Source organism: Opisthorchis viverrini (genome assembly GCF_000715545.1).
Source record: "Opisthorchis viverrini unplaced genomic scaffold opera_v5_65, whole genome shotgun sequence".
In the NCBI taxonomy this organism is placed as follows: Eukaryota; Metazoa; Platyhelminthes; class Trematoda; order Opisthorchiida; family Opisthorchiidae; genus Opisthorchis; species Opisthorchis viverrini.
Window position 1 is genome coordinate 335618 of NW_008751721.1, and position 21399 is coordinate 357016.

At 44.8% G+C, this 21399-nt stretch overlaps 2 protein-coding genes across 2 annotated transcripts in view; one reads left to right on the forward strand and one right to left on the reverse strand.

The window, feature by feature from the left end:
- The window catches only part of T265_04117 (hypothetical protein), a gene marked incomplete at both ends in the record, with an annotated part of 34018 nt that extends 13935 nt beyond the window's left edge, over positions 1–20083 (forward strand). Inside the window, 7 exons of the mRNA XM_009168775.1 lie at positions 52–410; positions 3145–3303; positions 10874–11065; positions 12040–12325; positions 13262–13573; positions 15573–15718; positions 19451–20083. Coding sequence (XP_009167039.1) covers positions 52–410; positions 3145–3303; positions 10874–11065; positions 12040–12325; positions 13262–13573; positions 15573–15718; positions 19451–19792 — 1796 coding nt within the window. The remainder of the gene's footprint in view (positions 1–51; positions 411–3144; positions 3304–10873; positions 11066–12039; positions 12326–13261; positions 13574–15572; positions 15719–19450) is intronic.
- T265_04116 (hypothetical protein) lies at positions 5131–5361 on the reverse strand (the record flags this gene model as incomplete). Its single annotated transcript, XM_009168774.1, has 1 exon — positions 5131–5361. The coding sequence occupies one exon, from the start codon at positions 5359–5361 to the stop codon at positions 5131–5133; it is 231 nt and encodes a 76-aa protein (XP_009167038.1).
- Positions 20084–21399: the final 1316 nt, after the last annotated feature.

Here is a 21399-nt window from a genome sequence, read left to right on the forward strand (position 1 = left end):
TGAATATTTGAATACTTTTCATTTCCTTCCCTTCCTTTTCATCTCCCTCAGGTGTTGTCACTACATCCCCACCCAGTCCGGCAATTCAGCCATCCAAATCCAACTTTTCCTTCCCACTTCCGATATCATCGAAATCGGATGACAGTCTCATCATCGATCAGAACGTAGCAATCTATCAGGGTTATCTCAATCAGCTAACTGCAACTACGACAATGGGAACGATCGCAGAGCCCGACAAATCACGCGAGAAGCAGCGATACAGTATCGCCAAGAAAGCCGGTCACGAAGCCTACCACAGACGAAAGCACATATTGGAACAGGAACTAGCTGAGGCGGAAGCGCAGTTTTCAGACATGGATTGGATCCGTAATCCGGAACAAACACAGAATGCCGAGAATCGGTTGCATAAGGTGGGTTTTTTCCTCTTTGAGTCTGTTCATTAAAGAAAGTGCACATGCATGTTCCCCAACGGTGCCTGATATTTTCGCCTCACTGGATGAGGAAACGTTTGCAAAGAAATCGCTCACCTCAGCTAATTGATCGATGACCACCGTCTCAAATATCCATCTCTCTGTGTGCTTTAAATTGGACTCTCTTTGAGCCTGCCTTCACTGGACCGATTTCAGTGGATTCAGTCCTGAGACCTTCTGAATATACTTCCTATTGGTCCCATATTTTCGCTTTCATCAATGACCGTAATCAAACCGATTCGTTTCGCTTTCCTCATGCGCTATGCGGAGAATCACGTCTTTTTCTGGAGACCGCTGAACGTTCGGCGCAGTATACCCAAGAGCATTAGCAAACAACTTTGATGCGATATTTTCCACGGCACCTAGTTGTTGCCAGTGCTGACTGGCTCGCTGCACGTGACACGTCCCCGGTACTAAACTGGAAGCAGTACTGGTTGGAAATGCAGTTCAGCCGCGTTTTAACGTCGCCCTTGGAAATGGGTACCCATAAGACAGGTTCAGTTAGGAGCAACGTCCTCCTGTCTGTTAACATGTCTTCATCATTGGAACCGATGATTCGGAACCTAACCAGGAAATATAAGAGGAGATGCAGTTCCCTGCCTGGGAATGTTTCGTAAGCTTATCATCACTGCAAGTTCAACCACTCGCCACAAGGTCGCGGGTTCGAAACTCTCAAAGCTTCGTGATGATTCGCAATAAGGATGAGACAGCTGTGCGGTAGTTCTCGGCTTTTCAGTATAGATTAGCTTCAGTGATAGGATGAAATCTCACTTGAGTATCCTCACAAAACCCAGTTACTCCTTCGTCGTGCTTTCTTATTCGAGCAAACCTGGTACTGAAATGCAGTACTAAAAGAGGCGTGTCATTACTTCAGCCCCTTTCCTCCACTGTTGTAAAATTATCAAGCGTTCGACTGTACTCATCCGCATTCATTTCAGTGGCCATCTTTCCAGACGACAAATCTTACTCCATCGGTTGTTGCATCGAGGTTAACCAACTTATTGTGTGTCCTTACATCGGAAATGCCACTTCTGATCATACTGGCTGGACAGTGAAGAGGCTTCTAGGATCATTTGATGGACAAATTTCTTTATTCTTGAGAAACATCGGAGCAACGATGGTTCTTCTTGGAATGTGCGATTTTTCCTAGCCGAGCAGATCCTCCAAAGGTGGATGGAGGTTAGCTGTTCCAAGTGACCTTGAAATGATTGCCCTGCCGCACTGCCCTGGTGACATGAGACGTGTTTGTTCGTCCCATTTATGTCACGCCCATATTCACTGCTTACTACTTGCTAGCGTGCTCAAGGGCCTTCGGGACATTCATACACCCGTCTATTTTATCAGTTTGCAGGATTGTAGTTCAAGGCAACCCAGATACGCTATCTCCTTGTTCATCCGGTCATGAGATGTGTGGAGCCGTGAGGATGGAGACTCCGATTTCGAATGCTGGGTAGAAGCGTCTGACAGTAGCGGTGAAAATTTTCTTTACGGAAGCCGGAGGACAAGTGTCCCGGTATAACGAATGTTGATGGAACAGGAGCACAGTGTATTTACACCAGTTAGGCTTTCTTCCTAACCGTCTCACAACCGAAATGCCAGCTAACAACTTTTGATGTCTTTCAATCGGCTGACTTGCACACCGCTTTTTTCTCGGTCAATTCAATTCACTACTATTTGTGACACCCGGAAGTTGTCCAGTTTCTGTCGTAAAAACTGTGATGTGATTCAGCTTCGCGGCCGTACGGTGTGATGTGTGGCAGCTTCAACTGCGCGGTGACATTTACAAAGGCCTTATAGCTGCTGACTTCAAAGGGACATCATAATGGCGGTGTCGCTTAGCCAGTCAACGCAGATTGCAAGGACTGACCACAGTTCTACCGACCCATATGGTTTATGTCCTCAATTAGAGCTGTGATTTGCACGAAGCAAAAAAAACGATTATAATCTGACAAATGTGCACGAAAACGCTTGTGAGTCTGAGTTTTCATTAACCAAGTAGAAAAGTTTGAGCGATTTGGTGAGTTTCCTGTAAAGAAAATGGTTTGATTTCGTCTTACGCTTTAGTTTACCTATTGCTACGTGACTCACCATTGCGGCCGCACAAACTCTGTGATGTGCCCCCTTGTCAATTCTAGCAATATACCTTGTAAATGGGCTGAAGGTTTCTGGTATCGTTTTGGCTACATTGAATCCCTTGGCCTCCATGATGACAACACCGACAAAGTTAATCTTGCAGCCCCGTGCCCGACTTTCAGAAAGTCATAACAGTGTGCCCACATATACTGATGTGTTCACTTGTTTCTAAATTGCTCCTCGCTTTGCATTGTATGCCGTGTTGATGTCGCACTTGCGTGGAGAAAACTCGTTAACATTTCCGATAACGGCCTTCTCTCTCGGCCTTTGCCGAGAGAAGGATCGCTTTTTCCCATCGCCCTCCATGTAATAGAAAAGTAGCACCCTACTCAGGTGGCGCGCATAGGGTTGTACGCGAGCGAGAACCCCCATCCAGTAAAGCCATGTTGCGTGAAAAACCGTGCACATTCGTCTCCTTTGTATGTTCATTATCGAATGAATGGCTGTGGACAAACTAATTCATGGACCTCATGCAAGCAATTTCGACGTCATGTTTAGTTGGCTCATTCATAACTGCATGCCTTCCGTTTTTGTGTTGCAGGAATTTAGACAGAAATACTTGGCGTTAGATCAGGAAGCTCGGGCGATAGACCATGACTTACTGCTCACTCACCAGCAACGTGTTTCACATTCTGTGGGGAAGCGCTTTGAAGCTGCCGCCTTGGCCTGGGATAACGCAGTTCGTAACGCACCGTCGAACGTGAGTTTAATTCATTGTTTCATCCCTTGCTTCCTTCTTTCGTGTGTAATGGTTCAAGGTCCGTTATTCGAGTTCATCATCAAAATGCAGTCGGGTTTTTTTCCCATGTTCTAGCTTACGTTGCATTGTTGATTGGAGTACCGTGAAACGCAAGTGTCACGCGCGACAATACCGATATCTACGTTTTGCCTCCAAACATGTTGATTTTTTACCTTGCAGTGATATGAGTGTGCTACAAAGACGAGAACAGAGCAAAGTCCATTCTAGCCTGGCTTGAGACGACAGATGGAAGCACAAATTGGACCTTATAATGCCCCAAGAATCGTATGTTTTGTTAAATCTGTTACAGCGAAGTAAAAACAGTGCAGCGCTTCCACAAAATATAACTGAAATCCTCTTATGAACGTTCTTGTGGATATCTTGGCATATGTGGCACTTCTCACGCTCCTAAGAAATGCCAGTAATACCAGTAGGATGCTGGAAAGAGNTCGGCCTCTCCGTCCATTCTTCTGTAAAGTGCAGCCCGGAACGTGACATTTCAGCTTAGCCGCCCCCGACCCACAATTCCTTATCAAAGTGGTCGTTTTCCTCCTACTTTGCATGGACACATTGATCGGATCTCACCTAAAAATACATGTTAGGCAAAGTAACACGGCCTGTAACCCAGACTCCAATGCCGCAGATTGACTGAACGGTAGGATATTGTGTATGGTGGGATTTGAGGCAAAATTATGGCATAACTCAATGGGAACTATACGTGGTAAGTAATAAGGGGTGTCCCATACTCTGGAAGATGTTTTTAGACTTAATTTGGACTGGCCTAATCTGCGTTCACAGCTTTCAGCGTCCAAGATTATTTTGCGGTCCATTTGCTGACAAATCGTCATTGGTCCGTGACATTTCAGCTTAGCCGCCCCCGACCCACAATTCCTTATCAAAGTGGTAGTTTTTCTCCTACTTTGCATGGACACATTGATCGGATCTCACCTAAAAATACATGTTAGGCAAAGTAACACGGCCTGTAACCCAGACTCCAATGCCACAGATTAACTGGACGGTAGGATATTGTGTGTATGGTGGGATTTGAGGCAAGGTTATGACATAACTCAATGGGAACTATACATGATAAGTAATAAGAGGTGTCCCATACTCTGGAAGATGTTTTTAGACTTAATTTGGACTGGCCTAATCTGCGTTTACAGCTTTCAGCGTCCAAGATTATTTTGCGGTCTATTTACTGACAAATCATCATTGGTCCCACATTTAGTTAACAGATGCTTCGGAAGACTTGCTGGGGAAGAAACAGATATTGTCTCAATAGTGTTTCACAATATATCACTAGTCCGTCCTCTGTTCCCCTCAGAATGACGTATAGGGAATCGGTAGGAGTCGGATCCTATCCGAAAGGTCAGTGGTTCGATTTCATCCCCAACATATTTAGTAACTTCGCCTAGTGCCGGCTAACCAGGCGATATCTCACCATCTATGGTTTCTACATCTGGCACTGCCTCTGAGTCTCTCAGTTGATTACTTTGGTTTGCTATGTTTACTGATGCCTGTCCGAGTGCAGTGAAACACACGGTTAATGTTTGCTTGTACTCAATGCGGGAGGTTTACTCCCACACCTGAATGTGCCCATCGCCTAAATGCATCTAGGACGAAATTGCGATTTCCTAAGTTCACCTGAAATCTTTTTTGCTAACGCACTTTCCAGTCTCTAAATCTGATTTGCATGGCTCGGCACACAGTTTTACTGATGGCCACTCCCTGTGGTGTGACCCACTGTGTGTATTGCGTGTTGCATACCAGGTTTTTGCCGGTAGGAACTCAGGGCACTTCGTGTCTTTGCCAGCAGGGTGCCACTGTATCGGTCGCTGTTGCACCAGACGAACCAACCAGTGAACCATGCGGTTTCCTCCCGTCTTCCCCCGCCTCCTCTTTGCTGCTCTGGTTAGTGGACGGCGGGAACGATTTTTCCATTCTGCTGATGCACTTTATGCCGTAACAACTCTGTGATTCGCTGGCAAGTTGTTTATGTACACGTCTGTCTACAACCATCGATCGTTGTGTTTGCGTCCTTCGCAGTTTGGTAGGATCTGCAAGCAAGGTGTTTGTACGATGGGTACACTGTTGTCGTAAACTTTCTGTCTAAAATCTCGGGGACGTAGGCTTTATCACATCTTGCAGTTACGCCTGCTGTGACTCAATCAACTTACGGGGAGTAGGAACTAATTGGAACTGGTGCGATCGTGGCGCATCGATTCAAACTAAATAGTCAATAACTGAACATGAGTGGGGGTTGAAACTTGTTTTAAACAGACGTGTTTGTACGGCTAGGGGGTCCGAGCCTCGCAAGTCAACCTAAGTGACGGAACTGTCATCTGAGCAATTGCATCCGCTCTGAGGACTCGGTAAGCTCACGCAGGTGGAGGAGAAACTCGGGCAACAGACGATCCAGTTTGCTAAGCATATTGCAGTCTTCTGAACCACTCAAGGGAATGTACATCAAGTTTTCGGCCGATGCGAAGTGTTAGGATACAGATTATCTCAACCGAACCTCCCTGAATAGGCATTGAACGAGCTAAGGTCGAGGTTTTCGCCACGATTTAATTTATATTTGTTTTCGTGAATCGGTGTGGTCCACCGTTGTGATTTATGTCCGTGTGCCAGGTGTGACCGATTGTGGCTTCAGCTTTGTACGTCTGACGACAACCATCTCAAGAAAACCGGATTTCAATTGGATGAATACCTTTGAATGTTTGCTGTCTTTCTGGCGGCGTTATGTCGGTAGTGCGTTTGCGATCATGTGTCGTGAATCTCGAGCTGACGTTTGTTTTTTTGTTGGTTTACTTCGTGGCATCTCCTTGTGTAAATGAAACGCTAAAGGTAATCAACACAGTCCGTTTTCCAGTTCACTTACTCAAATATTTTGGGGGAGTACAGACTAGTTCACTCTGTTAGGCACTCAGGCTTCTTTCCATCTCAGTCAGTTGACGCTAAAAGAACACTATCAAAATCACCGACCAATATGTCACTTTGTGAGGCTTCCGGATACACCAAAACAAGAATTGTTAAAGATGTGGAAAAGGCGAACAGCTGTCCTGTCTCACTACTTGAAGAAATACATTATTGATGACAACAAACAATGGTATCAATCTGCCCTAACCCCCAAAGGAAGGACGAGAGCTGAGATAATACCATGTTACTTAAGCCTGCACAGAGCAGTCGAGATGCAGAGGTCGGGTTCGAACCACGGACCTTGTGGTCGATAAGTTTGCGCCTTAAGTACTGAACCATCTTGTTGGAAGTGGAGTTGCGATATCTAAAGAAATCTTTGGGGCTTCATATGAGCTCATTGTCTGAAATCCCATATCCTTCAAGAGTGAACATCGAAGTAACGTATGGTGTGCTGTGTGCTCACTAGTATGAACTAATGGACCGGCATGTTTCACTGCTTCCTCTCTCCATCTATCACACAACCCTGCTCGATGCGTCCTTAGTGTCAGCACCTAAAATATACCCATCCAACTTTTCCATGTTCGTTTTTGAGCGCTTCAGTCATTTATTTTAATTTTTACTCAACGCAGTACATCGCTCTTTTGTTGTGTTACTATCCCGTCGCTGCTTAGGAATATGTTATAATGCCATCCTTCCCAGATCGTTACTTTTCATCATTATCAACTGTAAGAACTGTGTACTTTCTCACAATGGTTATAGCTGCCACACCTTCGTTCGATTATTTGGAGAGGTGAAGCAGATAGTTGCGCATTGGAGGCGGGAGTTGATATAATTGATGGGTAACTACATGGTTGTCAGTGGACTTTTAAGAGGAGAGATTCGGAGGGGATGCACGAGCGACAAGTCATTGAATTCATCTGGCTCGTACGTGGTTATTACAGCTGACAATGATGATAATGATGTATGCCTGTTTGGGAGACACAGCATCCATCAATTTTAAGGCAGTATAAGGTTTCAGCAAGCATTGCCTGTTTGCCAGTTTGAAATAGAATACGGACGTTAAGAGCTTCTATGTATAAAGGACCTCGTGGTTATTGTTTATTGTTAGCAGGCAGCGAGGGTCATAAGGCCCTTCAGCCAAGTAACTGACAGTCAACTAACCCGGCAACGTTTGACTGTGTGGTGGGAAGGGATTTGAGAGAGGGACGTCGGTGAACACGGAACTGTGCGGGAAAATGATACTTCCCTGTTGCTCAGGCTGAGAAGAGTGTTCGGTTGAGGTGCCCCACCCTGAGCCTTTGGCTACAAAATCTGACCCACAATGCAGTTAGACGATGTAGGATTTTGTTCGGGGACTTTGCCCCCAGCCTCTGACTCAAAAGTGTGACCCGACGGAACTGTGCGGGAAAATGATACTTCCCTGTTGCTCAGGCTGAGAAGAGTGTTCGGTTGAGGTGCCCCACCCTGAGCCTTTGGCTACAAAATCTGACCCACAATGCAGTGAGACGATGTAGGGTTTTGTTCAGGGACTTTGCCCCCAGCCTCTGACTCAAAATTGTGACCCGTGAGGCAGTGGGAGAATGTAGGGTTTTCTTTGGGAACCGTGCCCGGAGCTGATGACTCACTAGTCTGACCCGCTCGGCTGCAATGGTTTCGCCGAACCCGAGTACGCACTCCTGATGCGACCACGTGCATCAGGTACCTTTTGAGCACTACCGGCCTCTTTGATTTTTAAAGTATTCCGAATGTTCTGGTTAATGCACCGGCAGTCACGGTCAACTGTTGAGTGGTCGGAGTGAGTGGCTTTTAGGGCCGACCTTTTCTCATCCGTCCTCCCTCGGGAGAAGGCAACATCACTGCTCGCATGACTGTGAACATGCTTGTCGCCTGGGAGAAACACCTATCTGCCTTCACGCTCTTATCGCATAGGACAGCACGACTTTACCTCCAGACCACCTCGTAGCATGATTACCCGTAGTACCGGCTCTCGCTGCTCTTTCTTGCATGGAACGAAGTTCCAGATAGTGTAGTCCGCCGAATCATTGCAGCAATTAAGCCCGTCATCACTTCAAGCCGAATTGTGACCCGTGAGGCAGTGGGAGAATGTAGGGTTTTCTTTGGGAACCGTGCCCGGAGCTGATGACTCACTAGTCTGACCCGCTCGGCTGCAATGGTTTCGCCGAACCCGAGTACGCACTCCTGATGCGACCACGTGCATCAGGTACCTTTTGAGCACTACCGGCCTCTTTGATTTTTAAAGTATTCCGAATGTTCTGGTTAATGCACCGGCAGTCACGGTCAACTGTTGAGTGGTCGGAGTGAGTGGCTTTGGCAGTTAACCTTCCAGTCCAAACGCAGTGGTTCCCACCCTGTAAGTAATCATCGATATCCAGTAACCTCTTCCGAAAGAACAATATCAGCAAACCATTAAGTAACGAAGTAACGAAGTAACAAAATGCCTGCGGTATCCAGCTCTAAATACTTTTTGAATCGCACTGAACAAGTGAAGCAAGGAATTGGTAATGCTGAGCGGAGGCACATTGGCGGCTGGTTACGCGTAAGTTTGACAGTATATATAGACTGAGAGTAACGATGTGAAGATCTACCACAATCAAATATGCCTCATTTTTTAACTCTCGCCTACGACCGCATGCCAAAGTGTCGTTCTTCGTGCTTTCCGGAATGGCTTGATCTGGTGCACATGGTGAAATCTTGGTTGAAAAAATTCCAAACCTCTTTGCATCATCACCATATTCTAAATGTGGTATGACTTTGAGAACTCGTATGAAGAATCAATAAAACGGATCAACAAATTAAACAATTGGTCGTGTTGAAATTTCCTGCCATCGTGACAATCCTAGGAAAACTTATCACTCACGCGTCGTCTACACCCCTTTTTTCTCATCCAGATTCAGTTAGGTAAGCGATTGAAATTTCCAACAAATAAGTAAAGTGTTCACTATAAATTCTTAAAATTCCAATTTTTCTTACCTGAGACTACTTTCCCCACCTGTCATCTTCCTTAAATTTGCTGGTTGCAGTTCCCGAACATTTGTGTGGAAAGGAGGTTGAGTTTGTGTCTTCACAGTTGATGTAAATTCGTGTAATAAGGCCTTCGCTTTCCATAAAATTCACAGTTTAACAGAAGTTCCCCCCCCTAACAGAGACCATCCTTGAGGGACGCCAAACTTGGTTCGCAACGATTGGTTGTTGTTTAGCGGTTGTGGGTTTCCTCACAATCTGAGTGTTTACATTTTTACATTTTTTTGTTCCTTCTGCAAATAAGTAAACTACATTTTCAATGCACTTAGAAGAAGTGAGATTGATTCACCTTGTCGAGAAGTCACGTGGCAGAAGCTGGGTAAAAAGTGCTCTGTGCTACCTTCCTCTTCGAAGGCAACTATAGAAACCTGTGCTTCGGGATCCATTTGATTGGGCCTGTGAGGACTCGGTTGCGAATTTCTGAAACGAGCCCCTCCGCAGACGTCCCTCAAAACCATTCTTATGCTCAAAGTGTTGTTCGCTAAGGTTCTGGTAAGGATCTTACTCTCATGCATTTCACCCACGAGTTCCAGCGAGACGGCTCAAGTGGTTAGAGCGCGAATTCACTGACCGGAAGGTCCGTGGTTCGAACCCGACCTCTGTCTCTCGACTTCGTCTGTCTAGGCTTGGGCAACCTGGCAGTATCCCAGCCCTCGTGCAACCTTCGGGTAGCATGGCAGTTAGGCACCGGAAGGGTACTACAGCTGAACTACTACTTCAGCCAACTTCATATTTCTGCAGCTTATTGATCTTCATCTATCTCAGTTAAATTCACTCCTGTTTACAATGAAATAGAGGCTTCCTAAGATCCAACACGGTTCGACGAAAAGCAACGAATTCGTACTTGAGAAATGTGTGTTCTGCGGCAGCCGCCCCGAATCTGAACAGATTGTTCTTTCCATTTCCTTCAGACACTGCTATACACACAAGCCAATTATAGGTTTAGCCTGCCGTTATTATAGGACATCGTGACACATCAGTAATGCCCCCTAATGCTCCATGGACCTTGACCGGACCTAATTTCAAGTGGAGTGAATTATCTCGAGGGAATGAGAGTTTTCTTTGTGTAGTCCAGAGGTGGATGGAGTAGTGAAGCCTGATGTTACCTTTTTGAACGAAGATTTCCTCGTCTAGCGGCGTGCAATCATGTGGCTGTTTAGCAAAAGTTATGTTTTCCTTGTAATTATTTGTTTTTAATCGCGTGAGCTTCCTGATTCAATGTCTAGCTTCCATCGTAAGACGAATTTTCCTTTTCGAGGACTTAGTTGGTCTCTCGATGCGACTTCCGAGTAATGGCTTTTTCCACCTATTGTATGTGACCTCAGTCTTTGGTGGCAGTGTTGAAGAGCTTTATGCTATGTGAACCCGTTGCCGCTACCATCGAAGGCATCCTACCAATTGGCAGATCCAACGATGGGAGAGCTTGACTGTGATATTTCCGCGAAATGTGTTTGTATGACGACCGTCGGTCAGGAAAAGCAAAACTGTTCACGGGAGAAACCCATAGCCCGAAGCGATCATGCTGTGCTCCTATTTGTTTCGCCTGCTATCGCATTTTTATCCGTTTCAGCTCACGCAACTTCTCAGTGCCATAGAACATTTGCAACGTGTTGTTGAACGGGATCGGTACCATTTGATCCGACGATGGGAGCATTTACAAGCGACCGACCCTTTGGAGGCCAGTCGTGTCCTGAGCAACTTACGTGGACGACTGGATGATGTGGAGAGGCAGTTCAATCGGAGTCTGGAAAAGTTGGATCAGGTAGGTAGCTTTTTGTTGTCAAGGCTCTTACGTTCAATTTCCGTGTGTGTATGCACGTGTGTGTGTATTTCCTCCAGGTTTGAATTTCGGATGAATCTGTTTGCATGTGGACAATTCCTTGTACTTAGTCTTCGAAATGGTACACCGTCTTCGTCCAGCGCTGAGGGATAATGGAGTACGTTGTGAGATTAAAAACCGTATTTTCACATGCGGCTGAGATTCTTATTTTTCTATTAGTGAAAACTGGTCCAGTCAGTTCACTCATATTTTGGAACACTGAACAGTTTAGACGCATATGATTTATGCCGGATACATTGATGGCCTTACTTTATTTACTTTTTCTTATGCTATGTTTATCCTTTTAGTTAACTTCCTCGAGTGCACTTGTCCTGTTTTATATGGACTGCCCTTCAGAAGATATCTGTCTTAATCCGTTTTTCGGATGATATATTTTTATCTTCTGTCGCACCCTAGTTGGGATGGTTTTCAAGGCACACCAAGACTGTCCCAGTGGAAACTCAGCAAAGATTCACATACTTACACAACGTTTATCGTGCACTGGGCGTGTCAAGATTGCAACTAAGCAACTTTCGTGGGCATGCTGAATTGAGGGTGACCGTTCACTTGTGTTTTCAACATCTAGCTGTTTACTGGTATTTGGCTGCTTATCGGACAACACATCTTCCCCTGGTAACTTTTAGAAAGTTATTCAGTAATTCGTTGAATTTTCGTCGAAAAACGGCCTCACTCAAGCGTAATTGTGGAACAGAAAACAATAATTTTCTTGCACTTTCAAGGAACTCAAGGTTCTACGTTTCATACCAACGGCCTTCAATTTTCTTCGGAACAACTTGATCACCCTTCTGCAGTTGGTTTCAGGATACTACTCTTTATTTTGCAGGCCATCTGGGTGCTATTATCTGTTTGATGTTTTCTTACTGATCTTAGCGTTCAGTTCCTGTTCATCATTGCAGGTCCCACTGTTGAAAGATGCTATTTTACACCATGTGGCACAACTGCGTGATAGGGAATATCCGCAGCTAGACGCAATGGTCAAATCTTTACACCACGTAAGCATGCCGGAAGCGGATGGGGTTCTGCTCCCCACAGCTGACCAGGAGGCGGCGTTGGAAGCGGAAACTATAATTGCAAAGTACCGTCATCACCTACCCAAGTTGGATCTGGATAATAAGTCGGGCAAGACAAACACCAAACCAGAAGGAAATAAATTCGCGTCGAAAATAACACGAATTGGAGAAGGTTTGTTACCACTGAATAATGCAATGGTTGTCTTAGTATTTTCTGACTTCAGGCATCTTTTTACGCCATCACTTAGCCAGCCAACCTCACGATGCCCATTCTGAATTTTTTCGCAGTGTGTAAGAGAAACATCCGTGCATCTGAAATCAGTAACGAGTGATGTCGACCATGGTAGCTTTACAACCGTATTTTCACATGCGGCTGAGATTCTTATTTTTCCATTAGTGAAAACTGGTCCAGTCAGTTCACTCATATTTTGGAACACTGAACAGTTTAGACGCATATGATTTATGCCGGATACATTGATGGCCTTACTTTATTAACTTTTTCTTATGCTATGTTTATCCTTTTAGTTAACTTCCTCGAGTGCACTTGTCCTGTTTTATATGGACTGCCCTTCAGAAGATATCTGTCTTAATCCGTTTTTCGGATGATATATTTTTATCTTCTGTCGCACCCTAGTTGGGATGGTTTTCAAGGCACACCAAGACTGTCCCAGTGGAAACTCAGCAAAGATTCACATACTTACACAACGTTTATCGTGCACTGGGCGTGTCAAGATTGCAACTAAGCAACTTTCGTGGGCATGCTGAATTGAGGGTGACCGTTCACTTGTGTTTTCAACATCTAGCTGTTTACTGGTATTTGGCTGCTTATCGGACAACACATCTTCCCCTGGTAACTTTTAGAAAGTTATTCAGTAATTCGTTGAATTTTCGTCGAAAAACGGCCTCACTCAAGCGTAATTGTGGAACAGAAAACAATAATTTTCTTGCACTTTCAAGGAACTCAAAGTTCTACGTTTCATACCAACGGCCTTCAATTTTCTTCGGAACAACTTGATCACCCTTCTGCAGTTGGTTTCAGGACACTACTCTTTATTTTGCAGGCCATCTGGGTGCTATTATCTGTTTGATGTTTCCTTACTGATCTTAGCGTTCAGTTCCTGTTCATCATTGCAGGTCCCACTGTTGAAAGATGCTATTTTACACCATGTGGCACAACTGCGTGATAGGGAATATCCGCAGCTAGACGCAATGGTCAAATCTTTACACCACGTAAGCATGCCGGAAGCGGATGGGGTTCTGCTCCCCACAGCTGACCAGGAGGCGGCGTTGGAAGCGGAAACTATAATTGCAAAGTACCGTCATCACCTACCCAAGTTGGATCTGGATAATAAGTCGGGCAAGACAAACACCAAACCAGAAGGAAATAAATTCGCGTCGAAAATAACACGAATTGGAGAAGGTTTGTTACCACTGAATAATGCAATGGTTGTCTTAGTATTTTCTGACTTCAGGCATCTTTTTACGCCATCACTTAGCCAGCCAACCTCACGATGCCCACTCTGAATTTTTTCGCAGTGTGTAAGAAAAACATCCGTGCGTCTGAAATCAGTAACGAGTGATGTAGACCATGGTAGCTTTAACAATACAATCTTATGGTCCACATCCCACGCGCTCCTCTGTTCCTGTCAGATTTCACTCTGAGAAGTATTCATCGACCAGTAGTACGCCAGTGAATCATGCACACCTAGTTAAATTTTGCCCGTTGGAACCAGTGATCAACATGGTCCTCATCAACTACGGCGAAACGGTACGGCACGTATAAGACCGTTTTTCTGCTGGACATTATGGCAGCCCACTCCTTCGAATGGAATGCTTAGTTCAGTGGTTATCACGAATTTAGTTTTCCCGTGCGTGGTGCTCTTTGGCTAGATTTGCATAGGTCATGCCGCGGAAGAGTCGTGATACAACTGATTTTCAAAATTAGTCACTATGATCGAATCTCCGGTTGGGACTGAACTCATTGTTAGTGGATCTCGCATACACACCTGTTAGGTTGTATCCTGTGCCAAAACCGCCTTACCGCCCGCAGTTGGGCGATCCTACGCTAAGAAGTCCTATCCCGACGCGATCAGCCAGATATTCGGGACGCTTGCCGGTCCGGAATCAAGGTAAGTTCTGGTTGGCCGAGAGCGTGAATTTTACAACCAATCATGATTCAGTGTCTGCCGCATATGGACTGCCAACGCTGCATCCAGAAGACTCCGAATTTCCAGATTGTTGTCGTCTCATACGGTTTAAATGTGACATTATTCCATCTGTGCTATTTCTCAGTGTCGTGCACCAAGAGGACACTATAGCGGGAAAATTCTACAGTTAGTGTTGTGGTTATCCTCGTTTGAACATCACTTCTCTCCTGGCGCTATTGTCCTCGTGAGGCCTCACTAATAACATCAAGCATTGAATTCGACTTTTACTCTTATTAGAGTTTATCAGTAATGCATATTCAAGCATGTAACTGTAAATGTGCTCTAATGAGAGTGAAACTCTGGTATTGACTCACCGAACTATTTGTGTCCGGACGGGAAATGTGTTCAACAGAGAGCGAAGCGAATGCAATTGATTCGGTCCATCGCAGATCTTTTCCAGAACCCACTTTTTTCAAACCCTCTAGATCTGGACACCCCAGAGAAATAGATACAGGGTTCAAGAAGAACTAAAAGTTGGCAGAAATTCTGGAACTACGCCTACTTCATGAGCTTCAAGAAGGGCGGAAATACTCGTGGGGTGTCAGGGAGTTTTCAACAACGTTGTTTCCTCTAGACAGGGTCTTCTTTCGTTCCCGCCGACTGAGGAAAATAGGTTTGAATCCAAACTAGTTTCCTCCTGTTATGAATGGAGGAGCATGGGTATGTTTAGTTTTGTTCCATCAGATACAGCCACTACGAGCTTCTCGAAGCCGAAGCCTAAGTAAACTCAGTGCGTCCACACAACTACGCTACCAAACTATGTCTTATCCGGATTCCTTTATACAGATCACTTCAACCCAACACGACCCCATCATTTCTCAGAACTGGACGTAGTGTGAAGTCGACAGGTGGTCGTTATCGTTTGACAGTGTACGAACAGCCCCTATATCCGTATGTGGTTGTCCAAAGAGCGCTTGATTATGGTTATCTGTGCGCTTGCAGTGTCATCAAGGCGGTCTCCAATGTTATTCTATCTCAAACATCATGTCAATGACCTTTTGAACTGTTCTGCGGGATCTCATTCTTTTAAAACGTGTTGTCGCCTCCTTGTGTCTCTAAGGGGCATACTGCATGTAGTAAATGTAGGCATCTTTATTTCTGTCCACTGTTGATCCTTGTCCCGAAGACACTTCTGTGCATATCGTCAGTTGGGAGGTAGTGTGCCTGTTCCTTCTTTCACATTACTTTCTTTTTCAACGAATATTGCACTAGATGACAGCACCAATGGGGACCAATCAAAGCCTCCAACTCCCCGATGGGACTTACACGTCAGCGCCTATGATGCTACACCATCTGCTTTTGGACCACAACACGCCAAGCAGGACACGCTTTTGATTAACGACACCCGGTCATCTCAGGTTTGTTTTCCAGGATCTTTAAAATATTTTCCATCTTTTCCTGTTCCATCCCTACTCAAGCATCGTTCCACATGCTTATCAAAGTTCACCATTCAAGCAAAATCGGAGTTAGCGCACTGCTTAGTAAGGCAACCTCAGCCTTATATGCTTAGAGAATGAGACGGCGTTCGAGCAGCTCATTAGGTCCTCATAGTCTCCAAATAACGTGTGTTGAACACTTAAATAAGTTTAGCTTCCCCAAGCTGCGCCTGTTAGTCTGGTAAATTCATAGACAGTATTTACTTCCACCAGATTCCTCGTTGTATGTAGGATTTCCGTTGCAGCCAATCATTGTAATATTAACGCCCGTAAAGCTGTCACGACTGTCAAGACTATAACGTACTCCCTTCTGGCGGATACAACTTTTGATTCGCTCATGGATTTAGGGTCGTTCTCTACACAGTCGTGGGGACCCGAATTCATGTCGTCATGTACCTACTTACTATTCCGGTTCGCGAATGGTGATTATCATTCGTTCATTGTGAAATTATATCCCTAATAGAAAGCCGATAAACCGTTCACTCCATCAACACGCGAATTAGCCGGGGAGCAGTAGAAGCTTACAAAAAGTCTGAAGGTTTCGATGCGGTGTGCTTGCGGTGGTGGGTTGCACGTGGCCCTCTGTGGGCCTGCTTGAATGCAACGCAAACTATGATTGTGGACTGATTTCAGTCTATTATATGTAGGTGATTGCTTTATTTTGGGGATTCTCATTAAAAGCATTCTTGTTAGAACAGTCATCCTCGTGCTCTGATGCAATCATTCCGTTTAGTCCATCATGTTCGTGCCGTCAGTTTTTAACTCAGCTGTCCAAGCGACGAGATAGAACCCTCGGGTGGTAAGCTGGATCAATGTCCCTTCGGTAATGTTGCGGAATATAGGTAGCTCGGGTGCGTTGCTTGATTGTGGGTCTGTTCACGATTTCTTAATCCTTTCCTGACAAGTTTTCACACGTTATTGAGATGATGAATGGCCATTTTTCAACACTAGTGTTGGATCTATAATAATGATAATGAAGTTTGGTGGCAATCGGTAGATTTATTGCTGGGCAACCTTTCGCTTTTGACACAAAAGCTTCGTCAGGCCAAGTGACTATGTTCCGAGGTTGGTTGAGATTTAAGGCGGAAGGAGAACCAATAAGCTAAGTCAAGCTAAATCTCTGTTGGGTGTCGGCCGAGGGATTTCAGTGTGTTAGAGTGGTTGAACAAGTGTTGGGTCGATGCGGGAACCCACATGTGTTTGGGTCCAGCCTAGAGTCTAGTTCTTCTGGTTCGGTTCATTTGATGGTACCTCTTGAACTTCGTTTGAACCTTCTGTCAGTCTCTGTGGGTGAGCTAGTGCTAAGATAGTTGGGTAAGAGGGATGCTGTGATCTTTGGTCGGGTTAAGATTTCCACCCCCACCCCCCGGTTTTTTCTAATGATCCTAGGTGGATTGACAACCACACCGTCACGTGTCAACTCAACTTTTATCTAAGACTGCTTTCCATACACTCGCTAACTCCACACCCTCGATTCTTTTCACGCTTTGATGCTTAGTAATTTCCATTTCTCGGCTATCAACCGCTGTGATGTGAATCGCACTTCCCGCCTTAAAATGTCCACATTCTCCAGATCTATTCTATGATTTAGGATACTTAGTGTAATATGTAACACAGTGTATAAAACAAAACGCTATATCATAATGTATAATATCACAACAGTATATGACAATAATAAAAAACAATGCTACTAGTAATACGGTACAACACTCTAGAGAGATCACTCCTGCAGTCATGACAAGTTCTGCAAACCCTACATTGTGGAAGAACCATTCCTCCATCCCCTACTTCAGTAAATTTTCCTGCGACAACGAGCACCATTACTTCGCTTGATTCGATATTTTTTTCTTGTTATAACTGTAACCCGAATTCTTAGCACTTGCGCACAACCTTGCACCTCTCACTAGCACATTGATAATGACTTGAGGCTTGAGTGCCAAAAATATTTATGCTGGTTACAAACTTGTTTAGTGATACGTTGGGCCTTAGTTTGTCCCACAGCGCTGGAATTTCAGTTGACAACGAAACCACTGAGGTTTGAAGATCAAGTATAGTGTAGCCCTTCGAAAGGGGGGAGACACTGCATGGAACCCAAAAATCCGCTCTATTAGCGAGTATCGTTTTAGTTCTGAAGGCTTTTTTAATCAATCCTACTGGAAAACGTTGACAGCTCTATTCATCAATACTAATCATCCCGTAAAGAAGCATCACATGCCGTTTTTGCAGGAAGTCCCTGGGGTGGGATATTGCTGGCATCAAAATGCTAATCGGTTTCCACGGGCATTGAGCGCTACGCCTCTCAAGTGGCAATACGTAGCCTGGTACCCTTTTCATACGAGCTCTGGGGAACCAAATTTATCGCGAATAATTGGGCTTACGTAAGTGTAACTGCCCACCGCTCTCCTGTTATTTGATGGCGAAATGTTTGCAAGTTAATTGCCAAGCTCGGCGAACAGATCACCAGCCAATAAACTCGCCCAAGTTACCGATGTTTCGAAAGTACAAGTTTTTATACACAAATGATGGGGTTTTCAGCCAGCTGCCTGTCGCTACCCTTCCAGCTTGACCTTGTGGGTATCCCTACTGTTAAGTGTATGCGTCAGTCGTAATAAAATCACCTCAGAGCGTTGACATCTGAGGAAGCGAAAATGAGGAGAGTTCGCCTAAATGCATTGTTGATTTTCCCAACTCAAATAAAGCACGAGTGCAGAGTACCCTGGACAAAAAGTACAAACCAAATATAGATGAGATGGAAGAATTCCAAACCATTTGATAGCTCCATGAATATCCTTTCGTGATACATGGATGCACTGAGTGTGATTTCCCGGTGTCCTCAAAGCAGATGACTGTCTGACTAAAGCCCATCTTCAATCTAGTGGTAGTGATTCCCATGGTAGAAAAGCATCTGAATAGCGGAGAACTATTAGTCCCCCTTCAGAGAGAACACTTTAGCTCTTCTTTACTGGTAGTCCCTGCAAGAAAGATGTGAGTGGTTTTGTTGGCGTGAGTCGACAGTACCTACGCGTTCAGTGGCATATAACTGGATGAGCTATCGGAATCATTGAAGCCGTTAGCGGCTATCCACCGCTGTTATGGTACAGGTTTTAGCCAATTGTGTCAACATCGGTGTTCGCTTTATCAATTCAGCGTGTTCTAATTTGTTCGTTATTTATCCTTAGCACTTTGTTGCGCTCCTGGATTTCGATCGATAATTGCTGACAAATTCCACATTTAGTTTCAAGGGTCTTCACTCAGTAGCTTGCAGGTTGTCTACAAATACATTATGATGTGTCAAATTTGCAATTGCGACTGCGTGATGATCTGATCGGGGCTTTGAATTGATCATGTGCTCGCGTTCTAGCCTTATTCATTTTGGCCTGTTCACTTCCATCGGGTAACAACCCATTGCTTTACTAGACCCAACTCCTTAATATCTTATCGAATAGGGTTCTCTGTGTGGGGCGGAATAATTTGATCTACGGCAGTAAGCATCAGTTGCCAACACTGATGTTGCTGTCAGATGATGATGATGATGATGATGATGATGGCATTTGATCTCTATGTTAGCTAGGTGAGGATAGGCATGGAACTCTTCTACACACATCACACCGGTACTCACCGTGAAGAATACTGACGATCATTTCTCATTTGTAGCCGGCAGCTAACACTCAAACGAAGCACACTCATCCATCCCAACCTCAGGGGCTTGGTACGGTGACCAAATGGTTCTTAGCCCTGACAGCCGTTTTTGGCATTCTCATTGCTACACTGTTCGTATTACGATATCGAATACGGCGGGCTCGACTGCACCGTGCTGGTTACTCGTGCACCGTGGCGGAGGTAGACGAAATCACTGCCGTGGATGTAACCGGTGTGGACCAAACTGTAGGCCTGCACGACGATGAAGCAGACCGACTGGTCAACTGGCGTTTCAATGGCTATGAGAATCCTGCTTACAAATATCCGGACAATGTTGTCCGATTTCCACGAGCCTAGATGCACCACCATCCTCATCGGCTCATCGACAATAGTCTCTTTATTTATCTTTTTCCACTTCTCATCAGTGCTCATTTCTTCTCTGTCTCTTTAGTTTTGATTTCACAATGTTCATTCACTTTTTTGTTTATTGTATAGAAAGGACACGTCAGTAGTTATAACTACAACCACTCGCATGCCTTATCCATACAATCGTGACCGACCTATTCCTGTACACCAGCAGTTTTTTTCTATATTTTACGGACGCATGTCAATATTACTTCCATGCATTTAGAAAAGCCAGTATACCAACGAAGTAAAACGCTTTTATGTTTCTTTGCAATTTATGAAAACGTAGGTAAATGAAATCGCTCCGTGATCATGGCCTACATTAACTGAAGGCTGAATAAAATCGTGTATTATTGCCTCAGGGATGAGTAACCGTGTGGCCCTAGGTACAGCGTACAGGACAGTTTTCACTTGGCTATTGTTTCCATCGCGTAGACTGGCCTTTGTTTCCCTTCACAAACCGGTTTGGTTGGTCCATATGTTCAACTGTACTTGCTCCATCACTTGACACTACGTGGGAATCCTTTTGAAATACCTGTACTCCATAACTTGTTCTTTGAAAGTAAGTAGGCAAATGGTAGTGTGAGGAGACTGGGTAATTTTCAAATGATCCTTTGTCCTGTCAGTAAAGTCAGTCTATACTGAAAAGCCGAGAAGCACTGTATGGCTGTTTGACTCTAAGAATAATGGGCAGTGCGCATCTTACGTAACCAACTCTCCACCCTTCGACTACGAGAGGTCGAACAACACTGCGAGAATCACTTCCGGGACTGACTGGACTTATATGCAGGATGTAGATGAGTCTAACTATACGGGGGAAACCGTTTTATTGTGCGTTCTTCATGGTATCATCCACCGACCCATTCCATGTTTCCGGTAGTCTCTCTCTCCGATCGCTGCATCCTGGAAGTCTCAAGTAAAGGCACATTCGGCGGGGTGGCGCTGGAACATATTGACTCTGAATCACCAGTTTTTTAGAGGGAAACCCCTATTAATTGCTTCAGAAGTGGATCTAGACTGTTGTATGATCGGGCCACGCTGTTCGAAGAATCGCTCTCGAGGGTCAGTGTATCCCATAGCAGGTACTTCCAGCACCGTATTCGTAGTAGTTTCCCCGGCGGTCGCACTTCATTTGTCATCATGAACTTTGTACCCGGCGCTACTGCAGAGTCCACTGGTCATGATGCTTAGTTAAGCATCGTGATAACAAGTATCGAGGTACCTGAACACACTTCGGCATTAGAATTGTCATGCAGGTATAAATAACAAAACGTATTTACAGGAGTGATTCCACGTATTCTGCACCCTCAAGGATCAACTAGTTTCACTAAAGTTCAGCTAAAAATTTCAGCTTCAGAGCCATCCGCGACTTCCATCCATTGTATTTGAATCAACTTTTTTCGAAATTCGCGATATCTTATGAAGTCGGGCGACATGTTCACAGTCGGTAGTGCTAGGTGACCTTGAAGATTCACACACTCAAACAAATAACCCATGAAAATAATCTGCAGAATAATCCATTTTCCATATTATAATCTGGAAACCCTAAAATTGTTGCA